Source organism: Osmia bicornis, chromosome 5, assembly GCF_907164935.1.
Source record: "Osmia bicornis bicornis chromosome 5, iOsmBic2.1, whole genome shotgun sequence".
NCBI lineage: Eukaryota > Metazoa > Arthropoda > Insecta > Hymenoptera > Megachilidae > Osmia > Osmia bicornis.
The window spans coordinates 418201-434966 of record NC_060220.1 but is presented as its reverse complement, the minus strand read 5'-3'; the positions used below and the strand labels follow the sequence as shown (position 1 = coordinate 434966).

Here is a 16766-nt window from a genome sequence, read left to right as displayed (position 1 = left end):
CTCGGGAACATTTCCCGACGAGTTGCAGTTGCGACAATGAAATTACCTAACACTCGCAATAATAGCGTCACGAGAATTAACGATGAGAATCGCTGATGATAATATCGCAAACGCCACTTAAATCAATTTATTCATGCGAAAGAGGAGTGTTTCGGTCTGCAGAAGCGGACGGTCATCACCTGCGAGCGGGATTCGTTCAGTTTGAGTCCCTCTGACACCTGGTGCCTCTCGACTTTGGTGAACACTTTGGTGGGGTCTCCAGAGACTCGTCGAGACGCGGCAAACCGGAGACTTCAGTTGTCACCGCGACACCAGCGGAGCAACATTGCGTTGTTTATTCTATAACAATTGTTTATTTTACGTTCGGTTCGTCTGCGGCTTCACAGAAAGAAGCTGTTCTTTCTTCTCTGTGATTCGTGTAATTTTCATTTCCAATAAACCTATTTTTTTTTTTTAACAAATTATTTAAAATTTTATTCAACAAGAAATACAATTTATATTATGCCTTACTTTTTAAATATGATATAAAATTCGTGACTCGATGAAAGGTAAAGGTGTGCATCGTTGTTCTTTTTCTGTCGATTACAGTTGGTGATGATGATCCAAGAATCGAGGAATCGCGAGGAATTGATCAGTGTTTCCTTAAATTATATAACAACACGCGATCGGTGATTTCGTATTGTATTCTTATTACCCGAAGCAACGTCGCTCGAGCAGCATAATAAGTCTTGGAAATCCCTGGTCCTTGAAGAAAATCAACGCAGGACGTTTACGTTCTTACCGGAGGTATGTTTTACCTGGAACTTCTTTTAATACACTCTGGTTAGCGCATAGAATTAAAAGAGAGCAAAAATATTGAGCAGCCGTACACTTGTTTCAAACGAGAAAATATTTGTCTGCGATAACAGCGAGGCAATAAAGGTATAATAAAAATGAATATCAGAAACCTAAGTTACCGCTTCGACGAGTTAAATTCTTATGGTAATTGGTGAAAACAAACCGCGAAAGATTTGAATCACAGTGTACGAATCTGAATAAGAAATAATTCGCTGTTTTCGTGAAACTTTATGCAAAAGTGTCTTTCGAAGAAAAGAAAAACAGTTATAAACGCGTGGAATGTTCATCATATTCAAAGAATCGAGAGTGAAATCTTCAAATTCTTTGTCGGTAGTACTGAAAGGCCGAGGACGAAGTCCTCGCTGTATATTGACTCTTTTAAAGCTTATTTCGAATGAAAGAGGCGGCACAATGGTTTGATATCGTTGTTCGAGCTCTCGATAAGGGGCTTACACATGTTCATGAACCCTGAGAACGGTTTGTAACTGGAGAATTTAATTAGAACAACGCGCGGGTCACACGTGCTGTATGTACGTTTCTCGTTCGTGATAAATTCTTGCCTCGCGGTATCTGGAATTCGTCGAATTATTTGCGAACGTTCGAATTCCTTCTTTTTTTTTTTAGCACCAAGGCTCTGAATCTTGCAATCTGGCGAAAGATAACACCTCGCGAGGTTTCTAATTTCCATTCTTTACCAGGGACTTAAAAATTTTTCTTTTTGCCCCTTGCACTATGCTTCCCTAGAGACGCCGAGGATCCTTCCGAAAGGACAGCGACGCACGGTATTTAGGCGTGGAATTATGGACCTGTACTCGTTTAATTTTCAGCTTTAGCAATTTAAATTTCTTTTAAATTCAAATGGCTCTTATTGAACTGAATAGCATGTACTAAAAACATTATTCTGCATAAATTATGAAAGTCAAAAGGTGAACTTTTATTTCACGGTTATTTTGCATCTATCGCACTTTTTTGCCGCTTTTGTTCAATATGCAAACACGTGAAAAACGATACAACTTTGCAAACAGGGTTCTTCCTTATTTTTCCTTCCAGTTAAACGATAAAATCTTCTGTTATATTTTCGTTTATTAAAAAGATCAATATTGGGTGTTCAGTTACGTATTACAGATAAGAAGAATGAACTTATCCGAATGATAATAAAGATATAGTTTCCGTGAGATAAATTTATTAGTTTACACTTTGGGATAAATGGAATTTAAATGATATTATCTTCCGTCGATTCGTGTTACGTAATGTTATGAATTTCTTACCACCCTGATAGTTGGCAGCTCTAGATTTTGGCAGACTTACCCACGGTAACGCGTAAAGCACAAATAGAACGCAACGCGTCCATCCTGTTTCCTATAATTAAGCGTGAGAATAATCGAGCCACGTCATTTTTAAAGAAACATCAACGCAAAACACGTGAGGGAAGCTTTTACGATTGCATGATTTGCTATAAAAAAGAACACGGTGTTAGAAAACAGACGTGTAACTAGAAATAGACGATATAGTGACATCATCCGAGTCTTAGAATCATTGCGAATTCTTTTGTTTTAAGGTTAGCTCATCCGTGCACGCCTGCGTAAAAGTTTTACTTCCGTAAGGGTTCTTCCTTCCCCTTCCCCACCTGGTACTCTGTAAGCAAGACTTCCGGAACCGTTCCTGCCCTCAAGATGTAAAGATACACGAATGAAAAGTTAAGTTCCTTTAATTTGATACTTATGAATTCATAGTAAAAGTTGAAACAAGAGAATGACCCTAATTTCTAGGTATTTGTAAATCTTTCAAAGAGTTCACTAAACTCTCTGGTCACGGTGACGTGACTGTGAGTAGCGCATAAAGGGACTTAATGGAGAAATGACTTATTTCCAGCCGTAACCCGAACACTAGCCCGGCCATAGGTAGGTCACATCATTGTACAGAGCCCTCGACATGCCACGGTTTCATTGCGTTGCGTACCATGTTGCGTAACATCAGGCGGCATTAACTTCGGATTTTGTGTCCGTGAAAGTAAAGCCCCGCTCACACTCGAATATCAAAAAGAACAAAATTTCCTGATGCATTCTGTCATCGCAATCGTTAACTCTTTCGCTGTCACGGTGGTTCCATGGGACAGGCGCTCGTCCCATCGTTATCATTGTCACCAAAATCGTCTTACGGGGGCCCTGGTAATTATTATTTTTACATTCTCAAACTATTGCATTAACATCTACCTTTTATTTTACAGGGCCTTATAAAGGTGCATTTAATTCTTCATGTAACTTTCATTTTAATCTCGGCACCAGATTTTGTACTCAAACGTTGTGATCCACGAAATGGATATTTAATTGACCAAGCTTCTTTTCCCACGAGGTCAAGCAATCCAATCAACCACTATAAATGATGCTCGCAGCAAGCACCGTGGTTCCCGTGAGAAAACACCAACTTCTTTTTCTTCTTAAAGGGTCTATTCGTCTCCTGAGGAAACATTTTCTGCGCAACGAGGTGTGACGTTCCCTTACGTTGTAATTTCGAATGAATCATGATTTTATGAGGGTTACTCGCCTCGCTGGTATTAAGTACAACGATGATAGTAAATGTTTACACACCAGTGTACCGCTGCTCAGTTTAGTCTACTATCAATTACATTCTATTAAAAAACAGTGGTGGATTTTGCCTATATGGAGGGCTCTAGGAATATTCCTAATTCAAGGGGTCCATCACTGTTCCATTACTTATTGATACATCATGCTAGGTAATGCTTCACACGAGTGATCGATACAAATCGTTTTGATTGGAAACCGATCTAGCGATATTCCCATGTTGACGATTTCCCTCCGTTTTTCAGACTTTTACGGGGTGACGGATAGCCGGCGCACGTGCGCCGATCACGTGGATGGAACATCAAAGAAATCGACGAATACCGATTACCTATATATATATTACCCTCGTCCCGGATCGCTGGGGAATTCGACGCGTGACTTACGGCACGTTGAAGAGGATTAAGAGAAATTCCCCTTTTAAAGTACGAATCAGCTGCTGTGACTCATACGAAACTACGTGAGGCGCAGGTGTGCTTCCGGGAAGTTGAAGATCTGCGGTTCAAGAGCAGAGGAGCGTACACCGTGTAGTTTCTCTGCTGGTCGCCAAGTGAAACCTTGATATGAGGTGACACTTAGATTCAGGTGTGAACGCTAATTCCATTAGAATTTAAACGATGCTTCTGTATAGGGCAGGAATGAGCATGATTTATAGGGATTCCTTAAAACTTAATTGCTGAGGATCAATTAATATCGCGGAAAGAATGGCAGTAAAGTCGTCCTTGATCCGAATACGGAATCTTTTCATGATTTTTCTTGCGCCTTCGCAGCCGCCGGAAGTGGAAAAAAAAGGAAAACGAACAGGATGCCAGGCGAGGTGCGCGCGCAGCCCTTGAACTCGACAATGTACAGTGGTAGCAGCATGATGCAGCCCGACGAGGAGATTCAGTATGCGCCAAGGAGCCGTCCTGTTAGCTTTTATGACAACTTTAAGGTTCGGGTTCATTTCCTACCACGTGTCATTGTTTACGTTCAAATATTCTCATAGAATTAGTGCTGCGGTGAATTACATCTAAAACAGTATCGATATACATACAAGGTATGGTCAACTGAACAACTTTTAAGTCAGAATCAACCATCTCAACGTTTCAGTTAATATGTCCTGTACTAGTTTTAATTCCAGAAGCTTCTTATCGCGTCCTTCCACGTTAGGCTGTAAATTAAAATTCTGCTACTGCATAATTGAATGTCTTGTAAGATGATACGCGAAGATAGATCGTTTACCGATTAAATGCACTGAATTAACTCTGACCAGAGATTTAGTCGAGTGAAAAAGTAGAGTGGAACAAACCGCAACGCTCGATGTATGAGAATTATCGACGCTTATACATATACATACGAGTAAAAGCTCTATCTACATGCATGCATGATGATAAGAAGAAATTTGACGCATCAAGTTTCTTCTCTTTGTTCGTCAATTAGAATAATTGAATCGGGCAGCCTCGTTAATTGTATACGTATACTAATAGAGTATTGAACTTGAAACCATTTAAAGTAATCCCTGGCATTTTTTTATTTCATTCTTCAGGACGTGCCAATGGTGACACCTTGCGTGACTTCCGCCTTAAGCGCCGACAATTTAAATCAAGTCCGTGACAATCCGTCGATGGCTACGGCCAACAACAACAATAACAACAATAATAGAGTGAGCAACGCCGTCAGTGTTGGTAACGTGTCGAAGATCCAGGGCACCAAAGTCACCGGTCAGTTCAATGAACTGTTTGCGATTTAATAACAAACAGACTAATGCAACTGTTAGTTAAACTAGTTAGAATTAGGTATTGAAACTGAAGAGAGGCCGTTACGAAACTCTGTTTTCTTTTTTATCCATTTTGCACGATTAATTAAAAACGACCGACATTATTGTTGGCGCGAGACGAAATCGGACGCGGCGCTGCACTATCCTAGGAAAGTTATTCCGCTGAAAATAGAACGGTCACGGGTGAAATTCGGTCGTCACTTTGCTAGCACCGGTATTCGAGCAAACTTTCTCGAATTTCATTTTGTTCCTGCACCAGCCATCCGATGTAAATATCGTGGCAAAACAAAGCCGCGTTGAAAATTTCGCGCGCTTTCTAATTATATACATCAGACGAACTAAATTGTATTACTTCACCCGATCATACAGGGAGAAAAATGAGCGACGATGATTCATGTTAGAAGTTTCCAAACGCGTTACCTGTTGCTACAGAAATTTATGTCATCGACTCATTACTGACTGTAATTTACTGCGATAGGCGCAGTGTCGACGGGGAACATTGGAAAAATCTACCGATCAGATAAGGAAAAGGAACTCGGTCGCGCCCCATCGATGGCCAACTGTTTGTCAACCACGGTTCCCGTTAATCTGGCAGCCTCTCAAATTGCTGGCCGTCACACGCCCACGAGGAATTCCCTCAGGCACAGCAGGATGATCGTGCTGCATCGGAGTGGCCACCGTAAGTATACGCAACCACTTTCCTTGCCTGCCTCATAAATCTCCTTGCTGCTTCTATGCGTCTCTATCGAACAGGTATATCAGAAATAACATTGAGATTTTTGCGTTAAATAACAAAAGCGCCACGATCAACAGAATCAGAGGAACGGAACGGAACGGGAACGTCATCGAATATCACCGTGTGGCCTTTCACGGTGCAACAAGCGCATTGGCGTAACTAGGTAGGGGCCAAGGTGGACCCATAGACGGTATTCAAATATTTCAATGAAAATGCGATTGTTTTAATAAATCTAGGGGATCTGCACAACCACAGATAAGAATTCTAGCTACGCCAATGAACAAGCATTCCCCGTAACAGTAGACAACGTTTCTGCAAACGATTAATAATTTATATCGTGTTCGAAGCGTTTCTCCTGGATTTATCTCCCTTATGAAATTCAACGTGGATGGATTACAAATTTAGATTTGTAAGCTCTTTCGAAATCGAAATTCTCTGAAGTTTAATTGCTTGTCTTTTGTATTCTTATCTTCTGATTCTATTTTTGGAAGATTCATTCTATTCTAAACAGTGCGTTCAACTTTTTTGCTGAATCATTTTCAACTAGGGTGATCGACTAAATCTGCTGGAAGTATCATTTCTTCTGAAGGACAAATTGAAGGAAGGCAGGTGTTCAGCTGGATAATTCAAGTTAGGAATGCAGCCAGCCCAGAACAGGTCAACTTTTCTTCCGGTCTTTTCTTTCTTTTTTTTAAATACTTGTGGCGCCATTTACCTGGCAGTAGTTTAACACCTTAACTACCTTGTCGCCCGTATCTAGATGATGCATGAAGTGTAGCAAGTTTCGTTTTGTTTAGGTCATTGATCACTCAAATGGAGGAAAACGTAATGAATATAATGGGTCACTGATGACGATGGCTCTGAATTTAGTATAAAATTTTACATAAAGGGCAGGTAATCCAAATTGGTGCATACTTCTTGGTCTGTTGGCCACTGTGCCAGTTTGAAGTGGTTGCACGCGGATCTCTGAACAGCGGAAGCGGCAAGCCGGAAATACATCGTGTGATCTTTTTAGAATACACTCGTGTTTCAGATACGAAGCGTTCGTCGCAAACTTTTTCTGTTATAGGAAAAAGATTTCTCTCGTATTATCACCCTTGCTCAATTCCAATTAGCCAATTCTCGGTTGCAGTTTGCGTAACTGGAGTCATATGATATTCGCTTTCAAAAGGAATACGATTGCAGCGTTGTGTCAGTTTCAACGTTGAAAAAAAAAAAAGACGCATAAGGAATGTAAATAGTACATATTTCTTTTTTTTTATGGCGATAGAATTAAGGGATAGGTGGTATAAAAGTTGTGTACAATGTAGTTGCACAAGTGCTGCGTTTCTTCTTACGCAAGTTAAACACACCGTCATTATCCATGCATCGAGGCCATCGGATAATGAAAACGTACCACCTAGTATGTTTCTACATTAGTTTTTTACGTAGTTAGGCGAGTTTGTTTGAAAAAAAAATATTTCATCATATACCGTTCGTTTAGCATTACGGTACCTGTAGTGCCACTTTATTTACAATCAGATTGTAATTTTGCATAAATTAGTATTAATCTTATATTTTTTTATAGGAGGCGTATTCTACGATCAACACGTTGTCAGTCTGATACGTCTGGGAAAATATTTGAAGATGATTAATATTTTAGAATTCTATTGTTCTGAGATGAAGATTATTTTTATCTGACCCTTGCAGACTCTGTCCTAGCTGCAGTGGCATTCTTTTCTCTTGTATCGAATGCGACATACACGCAGACATGCGAGGAAAGTACACAATGGGAATGACACGCATTCAAGACCCGCATTCTTACACCGTGCGAATCGTTTCACGTATGAAGAAGCGATAACTGGCACGCATTTGGCATACATTTAAAAAAAGTTTCACATATAAAGTGTTAAACGACCGTAGATACTGACGAATGTACCCTGCTCATTATTCAGTGGTCAGAAAGAAGGATTTAAGTATGGATCTGACGAAGATTACTCTTCTGATCGTTATTCTCTCCTGGACGCAGGAACCTTCGATTGTTAAGCCACAGGGAATTATTTCCAGGGATTATTTCCCCTTCTTTCGTGACTAGGTTTTCCCAGCATCCTTCGAGGAATTCGTTTGAATCGATGCGAGCAACGAATACGCAAACGGAAATGAAGGAACGCGGAAGAATCTTGTTCCAACATTTTAAACATTTTTCATCCAACAATTTTCAATCGATTTCTGTCTTCTATTCGTTTCAAATATCTTCAGCCTCTCACTAATTTCACAAGATCCTAATGAAATCAGTAAGCAATTAATCCAGTTTCAGTATTATCACCGTTCGACAGTGGGCGAGCCTTCTTTTTTCCTCCTCGAATTCCCGTGGAACTTGCAACCCATTGGAAATCTTGTGCAAACGATCCTAGTGGGCGAGTTTCCTGACAGTTCGATACGGCAAGGACGACACGTCCGATCGTCCGGTTAAGATACCTTGTAAGGAGGGACAGCGAGGTCGTTTCGTTCGGAAACTCTCCTTTCTTTCGGCCCTACATTCGTTTCTTGGAATCACTCGTATATCGGTTGTTGATCCTCGCTTCAAAGCTATGGGAAATGTGTGTCGCAAACCTCAAGAAAACATAGACAGATAACATCATTTCCCCTCGGACAAAAAGAAGCGTGGCTGGTTGAGAGAAAAATCTTGTGCTTCTCTGAACGTATTTCATTCAATCTCTAATGATTTGTTTTGTACTTGTATTATAAATTAAAAAAATTCCTGTTTCTAGGGCCACAGAAATTCCTGCCACCGTTGGTTTACCACTGGCGACTAGGACGATGCCTGGCAGCGTTACAAACTATCCTTGGTGTCGCGGTCACTTCATTGTCATTATGGTTATTGCTTTGGGCACCTCACCTGCCCGTTGCGGATAATCCCTACTGGAGTGGTATGCCGGTGAGTACCGCAGTAAATGATCTTCCTAGAAAAGCATCCAGAGAATAGGCCATTTACCTTCCTTCTTTTATTTACAGTTGTTACTTTCCGGTAGCTTTGGTGTTTGCCTGTTGTGCTGCTTCAAAAAAGAGTACCCTGGGTTGAGTCCTGGATTCTGCCTCGCGTCGACGAAGGTCTTTATCATTGTGCAATGAACAGATTTAGAAAGTAAAGCTTAACAATATTAATCGTGAATTCTTCCTTTGGTCAGGTAATAAGCGTATCTCTGGCAATTTTGGCAACGGTGACCTGTTCCATTGCTTGCGTATTCTCAGCGATGCACCTGGCACGCCTGATGCGACTGGAATGCAATCCGGCACGAGTTTTGAACGCTACCTGCGTGTGCAGGCCTCGCGAAGATGCTGCGTCGAATTCCACGGAAACAGCGGTCAGATACATGGATCTCAACTGTCCCGAAGTTGAGAGTATCCTGACGATACTTTTGATCTTCTCGTCCACTTGCAACGCTTTGGGAGCTTTAGTAGCTGGTTGGTACACCTACCTCCATTGGAGCACCAGGCATAAGAGGCCTAAATACATGCAAGTCAGAACCAGTCCCACCAGTGGAAACAATTTCTTGAGCAGTAGACCGATTTACAATCCGAATCTAAACGAACGATGACAGTTTTTATCCGACATGGACGAAGATAACTCGTACCTTCGCTATTCTTCTCTAACGATGGACGATGGGGTGTTTTAGATTGACGAGCCTCGGAGCAAATCAAACTTTCATATGATTTCATGGTTGTGTTTTCTACGGTCTAAAATTTTCATGTAAAATAAACGCCTTACTTGGTCGATAGATTTTTAATACTAATATCATGAAAAGATTCAGTTTATAGCACTTGAAATTGAAGAGTTAAACAATGTTTTATGGTTTGAACTTTCTAACAATGAACTAATCAATTGTAATTTCTGAAGATACTGGAGGCAAGTGCCTGAAGTGCGCATAAACTAGTCTCTCGGGTGTATGAATAAATCTCTGTGAGTGATTCTCGAATGAATCGTATTTAAAGGATGGCAGATAATAACTGTCACGATGTGTTCTGAATATTTATTGTACTGTGAGCGACGCGAATGTTGTATATTATCGTGTAAGTATTTTTTAACGTTTATATAAGAATCTCAAAAATAATTGCATTTAAAAAAAAAATAAATCACGGGCGCTTTTACATATCATCAGTTCATGTTTAACGAGGAGAAAATGAATTTTTGTTTTTTTGAAAACATAGGAATGAGAGGAATACCATTAATAATGGGTAATTATTATTATTATTACGATGGAATAACGGGTCATTCCACGTGCGATTTACTTGCACGTGGATCATCAGTATTTTAGGTGTAATTTATAAGTGAAATTAAATGAACGTCTTGTCAGCATGTGTTTGTACGTGTACGTATTTATAGTATGAGTAAACGGGTAGATAATGACTATGAGTGAAAGCTTTTTAACTTTGTCATTCGCTCGAAAAATAGTGTCTTCGATTTTATACCTCATTGAAGTGATCACGTAACAAGCTATTTTTAATTACGATTAATAAATTATGTCGTAGGACCATTTTGTCAAATCTTCATACGAAATAAATCATTTCAGTATTAAAACATGAAAGATGATACGGTAACATGTTCCTTGATCTTTTAGTTTCTGGTACTTTTTTTTACTTCTTATGATTTACATTATTATTTTCCTTAGAAATTGACTTTCCCCCTGCCTCGTTTATGCGAATCTCTGGTATCATGGCGTGATCACTGGTCTGTGATTCCCAAGAATCATGAAGAAACTTTGCCATCCTGTTCGTATTACATCTTGAATTAAGTAGGAAACAAAATATCTTTCTTCTTATTACCTGTTACTGACTGGTCCTTTCTCATTCGTATTATTTTCAGAGACTGAGTTCTGCGCGTGATCCTGTGGTACCACATCCTGTTTTATGTCTGTCGATTCAACTACCTCTGAAGCTGAACGTTTCCTTTCTTCCACGTCCACTTCGACAGAGTTTTCCATGGTCACTACAACTTCTGGCTCACCTGCAATTTACCCAGTTCTCCGATAGAACGTATTTTACAAATTAAATGATGTCATTGACAAACCTTTGGAAACTTCAGATTTAATTGCTTTTCTGGGTAAGGCTGGTAACATCTTTTTCCATTTCAAAAACGACGTATCTGTTAGTTCCTCCCTCTTTTTAACTATCCTAAACAATTTACGTCGCTCTTCTGTCCGTTCGTGACGTAATTGTATCTAAAGAAGAAATAATTATCTTTTGACAATTTCAATGCAATGGAAAATTATGTACAAATTAATACCTTTAAATCGTTATTAGCCTCTCTCAACGACCCAGTTAATGATACCATATAATAAATAATGAGAGTCATTAAAACAATCAGTGGAATTACAATACCAGGTGAAGCAATGTAATCGAGACATCTGTGAAAAGAAGAATATTAATATTATTATCAATAATATTAAGTAAACGTTGGAAAACAAAGACACCTTTGAATTGGTCCCGGGAGGGAATCAGTGAGCTGTTTGGTTGCTAAATGATACATTTTATTGTAACCAGAGAAAGGGCCACAGTGCCAGGATGGTTCCACCCACACAATTGCATAGCCAACAGGTAACACACATAGAAATAACATTGTTAATAAGAGGGCAAAGTAAAAATTATTGGACCTGAAACAAATAACGCTAATGAATTCAGTAGATCTCTAGAGGATACCTGATGAAACTGAAATGATTTCTGAATTACCTAGATGCTCGAAAAATCACTTCATGGGGTACATTGCAGGTCAGAACAGCCCAAGACCTCAAATACATAAGAATCCCAAGCTTAAAGAGATTCAGTACTGTTAAACCAGGACTGAAGAACATTCCCATCCAAATCATTCCTTGATTATTCACCAGGTGAAGTATATTCTCAGCTATTTTGAAATCTCCGTACTCAGGAAACTGTTTCTCAAGATCCCAGCACCAGAAACTGTTCATAAAACGAACGAAAACTGCGCGAAGAAAATCTATACTAAGCGTGGCTAGAATAGAAAGTACCTGAAATACATAAAAATTGTTTTAAGATAGAAACACGAATATTGACAATGCTTTTAACAAATTTACCAAATCCATAACTGTAAGCTTGGCTAATTCTTGACCGAATGTTGTCTCCCAACACAAACGACGAAGTTTCTTCCGGGTTTTCAAATCCAACAATTTTGATGAAGCAACTATGACAAAGAACATGGACCTGGGTTTAAGTAACATTTATAGATTGTATAAATTACATGTTATTCATACCTGTATCCCGAGTGGTCGTAGTACAAACTTGTTCGAAACACTTGAAAACATAATTCTCTTCAGAGAGGGGAATCACCCTTTCATTTACTGACGATAAACTGCTATCAATAGTAGTTATTTTATAAGTAGTATCGTCAGTAAATCGTTCAGAGTAACTAGATGTTATGATTGATGATTCTGTACTTGTATCTGACACAGTGATCAATTTATCTAATGTATTCACTTCTGTTGTAGATGATGTTGTATCCATGATGAATGAAGTTGTAGTAAAATCATGAGTATCGTCGCTAGTATCATCTGTGTCATAAAATGCCTCAGATGTTTCATTATAAGCTGTAGAAGTTTCAATGAAAGGAACACTCGTTATAGAGGTATCATTAATTTCTTCAGTTGCATTAGAAAAGAATTCATTATCGATAACAAAAGTGGTGGTCATGTTGAAAGCATCATTTTGTTGAAACATGTCTGAGGTAAGATTAAATACTTGAGTAGTATTTTCTGTAGAAAAAGACGTTTCATTGAATTCATTAATTTTTATTTCTTCCCCATCATAATTGTCATAGGTGTAATCTAAGGGAGGATAATCTCCAACGTTGTATATCTCTTCCAATGATTTTTCATCGAGTATTGGATTCAGGTATAAATTGGGCATCAGTGAGAAGTATGGCAGTGCTAAATTAATGAAGAAATATTACTATTTATTATTGTTAAATAGTAACCTGTGTAGTGCTAAACGTACTTGTTTTAGGGATCTCATTCCGACTCTGCATTCCAGTAGCATTACCGGTTACCATAATTAAACTTAGAGAAGCTAATGTTGCTAATTGTCGCGATTTTGTCATGTTTTCTTCGTCGCATACTATTGGCTTGTACGAACAATTCTTTATTGTTGGCTGAAGATTCCTTAGGTCTTGTTTCTAAAATTCAAGTAACTGTCCTTAGAATTGAACAGTAAATAGATCATTGCATATCACTCCACTTACCATTGAATTTATTCTTCCAAACAGTGCAAAAATTAAGGAGTATAGATTCAGTAAATTCAGCACCATTATTCTGTAATACAGTGATCATATTTATGGACATAATTAAATGATATGTTAATTGCTTACCGTGCAAGCTGTAAACGTAGCTGCTTTCTCGGATGATAGCTCTCTAACAGACCCAGTATCTCAAAGAATAATGGAAAGAGGTACGTAATTAAAGACATCACGACGGTAATCTCGTTTTGTCTCCACCAATTGGTTTGCTCAAGTTCCTCAGCACTTCTAGCAACCACTTTTATCACAGCATAAGCTGATAATCCCAATAATGAAATTATTGAGATGTTTACAAAGATTCTCATCGTTATAACTTTCCAACTAAAACGTTCGGTGACTCAAGTTATTTACAGTAATACATTTTTAAAGATTAGGTATTTTAAAGATCAGAATTTAAATCTGTGCTTTCAGCTATTCGCAATATTTCAAAGTAATCTTACTTCCTTTCATCTTTCTCCTTTTCAGCTTCTTCCAACAAAGCTTCTTTGAACCCAAGGACGATGCTGGCCATTCGATTATGTGCAGTTTCAGTATTACCGATCATGAAATCCCATCCTGTGAAAAGCTTCCACGAGAACACACACTCGTCCTCTTTCTCTGTGAGTTTGCTCAACCGAGAATTTTCAGCCATTCTGTAAATACCATTGCAATTTTCATTGATCTCTTCTTTGAGTTTCAGGTGATATTACATTTACATATACAATGATTTACTTGCGCAGTATGGCGACAAAGCTATATATGTAGACCACTAAATTTGTAACAAAGTATGCCAAAGGCAATCTGTAGCCACTTTTAGAATCTTGATTGGTGTACCAGCCATAGAAGAATGGGGAATATTTTAAGACTCCTTCAAACTCCCACAAAGTTAACAAGTGCTTTGATTTGATTTTTTCTTCTCTGAGCATGATCTTTCTTTCTCCAGCTGCTAGAGGATCTGCTGTGAGCATCTGTATTAAAAAGAATAGTTATAGATGAGTTATAGTGATTCTGGAATACTTGTTCGATCAGAGTATTATACCTCTGGAATCGCTACAAAAGCTGTAAGAATGGCTGCCATAACGAGATTGATCCAGAACAACCAGCGAAGAAATGTGAAATACGAGGCCACCGCGGAACCAAAATGAGACTCGATCTCCTTGATTCGAAACTCCCATGGGATTAACCATGTTTGAAGGTTTACCATCTCTCTTCGACAGTATTGCCATTTCTATGATTAAACCATGAAGAAGTGATTGAACGCAATATCAAATATATTAATTCCAGATTATACTTTTAGGCTTCAATTTAATCCTTGCCTTTGTAACAAACAATGAGATACGCGCGATGGCATCTTTGGTACTTCGAGTTTGAGCCAGTCGTTCCTGAAGAACACCTTCGTGCTTCCTTACGTACGACTTCGCTTGTCGTACCAGTTTGATCTTACGACGAAGAGGCCATGGCTGTTGCTTCACTCCACCGAGGACTTCCTTGTGCATCTTCAACTTCTCGAATATCTGTTCCTGACTTCCGCTTTCTTCCATCGAGATTGCGGTTCTACAGATTTTTAAAACATCATCGGAGTACTAAGGAATATTACAAAAAATTATTGGAAATTGATATACTAACTCTCCAGAGCTGATGGTGTAAATAGACGACCTCCGACGAAGGGTAGCTTCAGCCTCCACGCTAAAAGGCGACGAGGGGCGCCGTTTCCGTCTGCTTTGTCGTCGACTCGAACTCCGTCGCTGCATAATCGCGCAAGCTGACGCAGAGTAGTCGTCTTCATCCGCCTCTTCCTCTGAAACACCAAAAGTCCAACTTGAAGAACACTTGATCAAACAACAATCAAGGATTAATATTAAACAAACCAGCTATGGATATTCTTTGCATATCGACGACGTTCTTTTCGTTTGAAGCAACCGTCTGATTATCCTGCACGTTGTTGTCTTCAACAATGGCAAAAGTAACTGACAGTCGGTCGACCGACGGCTGAGGGGATGAAGGTTCCACCTATAGGAAGAGGTGAAAGCAAGCAATTAGGTGCATGAATTTCGCTCATACATCATCCATCGTCACGCCACATGGGGTGTCGAATGAGAAGGCTGGACTTAATTTCAGTGGTACCATTCTTATTGAATTCTGAACCTCTACGATAAAGCCCGTAACTTTTCATTGAACCATATGTTAACAGCATTTTAATTCTTTCTAGGATTTTCAAATTGATTCCATGGATGATTTAGCATACAGGAAGAATAACGGCACAAGTAAGTACTTACCTTGCTTTTGTAAGAAGAAACAAACTTGTAAAATGAAACGAGGAACTTGAGGAAACACAATTAACAACAGCACATTTGGTAAAGATAATAATGATTATATGAATTATAAGAGGACACTGATAATTAGAATCTGAAGAGATGAGGTGATGAATCAACGTCGATGGAGTGGAAGGAACTGTCGATAGGAAACAAGGTCCAATGTTCATCCCCTAGTAAAACCGCGCCTGTACAGAACTCGTTTTAATGGTTGTTTCACTCGATATCAGGGACATCGTGTTTTCGTGGACGACAGAAATCTTCGAAATCACGAAAGCTCGTATATCACAGGGTAAATGGATACCTCGGTTTACGATCCGATCGCTTACTCACCGTGTAACTTACACGACAGCCAAAGCTTCTACGTGACGGTTTCATTTGACCAAAGGTGGTAGTTTTATTTGGTTAATATAAAACAGATGCAATTTGTTATAAATAATTATTCTTTACTGCAGAGTAGACATATGCTTAAAATGATAGCGAGACTATTATAGGACAATATCTAATTTTAAAGTAATCAATACAAGTTAAAAAGAATTAGGAAGTATGCATCTACGGGATTAATGATCTACAAAAAGACTTTGACACCATGTCGGTGTAAATGATCCAGAAGCTCGAGGTCGTGTACGTGCCGCACCCTGAAGAGGCATCGTGCCTCACGTATACCTCGCATTTTTCATGTGACCCCACCTCACATAATCATTTCTCTTCCAAACTCTTGCGTCGTGTTACACGCGAGTTTCCAAAGCTCACGAAAATCGCTCTTCTACCCTCTCTTCATAATGTGCTGTCCATCTAAATGAAGCTTATAACGTGATTCGTAAAAAAAAGTCACGAAACGTAACGCTAATCGTTGTCGTTTATTTTTATAGCACACTTTGGAAAAATGACTAACTTATAGCGAAGAGAGTGTCCAGGAATGTGATTTCGTAATAACAATTTTTTAATTAATATCGGGTGCGTATGAATAGTAATTAATAAATTTTCTGTGAAGTAATCGAACCCGATAACAGTTTTTACTTCTCACGCGATGCCTGGTTCTTGTCGTCGATACATTTGCTAATTAAATAGACTCGAGATAATCATAAATAATTGTTGATTACTTTCACTTCATCATATTTTTCTAGATAACAAATCACTTGATTTAATGGAATATTAATTTAATTAAAAATAAAATGTTACCTGCTTAGGAGATAATAATCCTGAGGCCACCTTGGGTTGGTATCCGGATGAGTCGTTTGATTTCAAAATTCCAGACATTTTACCCTCTTCATTCATGCTT

At 38.9% G+C, this 16766-nt stretch overlaps 2 protein-coding genes across 15 annotated transcripts; one reads left to right on the top strand and one right to left on the bottom strand.

Moving 5' to 3' along the window:
• Positions 1–262: 262 nt before the first annotated feature.
• LOC114882394 lies at positions 263–10476 on the top strand. 14 transcript variants are annotated; one of them, XM_029199307.2, is made up of 11 exons: positions 263–366; positions 589–786; positions 2396–3005; positions 3065–3571; positions 3665–4001; positions 4187–4350; positions 4945–5119; positions 5654–5854; positions 8662–8828; positions 8906–9001; positions 9079–10476. In XM_029199307.2, the coding sequence occupies exons 6-11, from the start codon at positions 4222–4224 to the stop codon at positions 9487–9489; spliced, it is 1179 nt and encodes a 392-aa protein (XP_029055140.1). In that variant the 5' UTR covers positions 263–366; positions 589–786; positions 2396–3005; positions 3065–3571; positions 3665–4001; positions 4187–4221; the 3' UTR covers positions 9490–10476. The 14 variants fall into 14 exon arrangements, with proteins under 14 accessions (XP_029055140.1, XP_029055128.1, XP_029055133.1 ...); XM_029199295.2 differs by having other exon boundaries at positions 267–418; XM_029199300.2 differs by having other exon boundaries at positions 267–786; positions 2396–2533; positions 2710–3005.
• Positions 10477–10525: 49 nt separating this feature from the next.
• On the bottom strand, positions 10526–15299 carry LOC114882737 (transmembrane channel-like protein). The gene is made up of 18 exons (XM_046285959.1): positions 15234–15299; positions 15041–15182; positions 14799–14970; positions 14489–14726; positions 14212–14400; positions 13905–14140; positions 13634–13825; positions 13266–13514; positions 13140–13209; positions 12896–13073; positions 12157–12828; positions 11980–12086; positions 11618–11913; positions 11362–11541; positions 11175–11295; positions 10959–11109; positions 10715–10883; positions 10526–10658 (listed from the first exon to the last, which is right to left on the bottom strand). Exons 1-18 carry the CDS (start codon positions 15297–15299, stop codon positions 10526–10528), a joined length of 3561 nt encoding a protein of 1186 aa, XP_046141915.1.
• Between the last annotated feature and the right edge of the window lie 1467 nt (positions 15300–16766).

What these genes read in the sequence shown, in the direction of transcription:
- LOC114882394 (XM_029199307.2), top strand. Translation starts at nt 4,222, where the DNA reads ATGCCAGGCGAGGTGCGCGCGCAGCCCTTGAACTCGACAATGTACAGT. An exon ending in GCTGCATCGGAGTGGCCACC is followed by an intron (nt 5,855 to 8,661) that starts GTAAGTATACGC and finishes TCCTGTTTCTAG; the next exon opens with GGCCACAGAAATTCCTGCCA. An exon ending in TCTGCCTCGCGTCGACGAAG is followed by an intron (nt 9,002 to 9,078) that starts GTCTTTATCATT and finishes TCCTTTGGTCAG; the next exon opens with GTAATAAGCGTATCTCTGGC.
- LOC114882737 (XM_046285959.1), bottom strand. Translation starts at nt 15,299, where the DNA reads ATGGTACCACTGAAATTAAGTCCAGCCTTCTCATTCGACACCCCATGT. An exon ending in TACACCATCAGCTCTGGAGA is followed by an intron (nt 14,727 to 14,798) that starts GTTAGTATATCA and finishes AAAAATCTGTAG; the next exon opens with AACCGCAATCTCGATGGAAG. An exon ending in CTCCCGGGACCAATTCAAAG is followed by an intron (nt 11,296 to 11,361) that starts GTGTCTTTGTTT and finishes TTCTTTTCACAG; the next exon opens with ATGTCTCGATTACATTGCTT.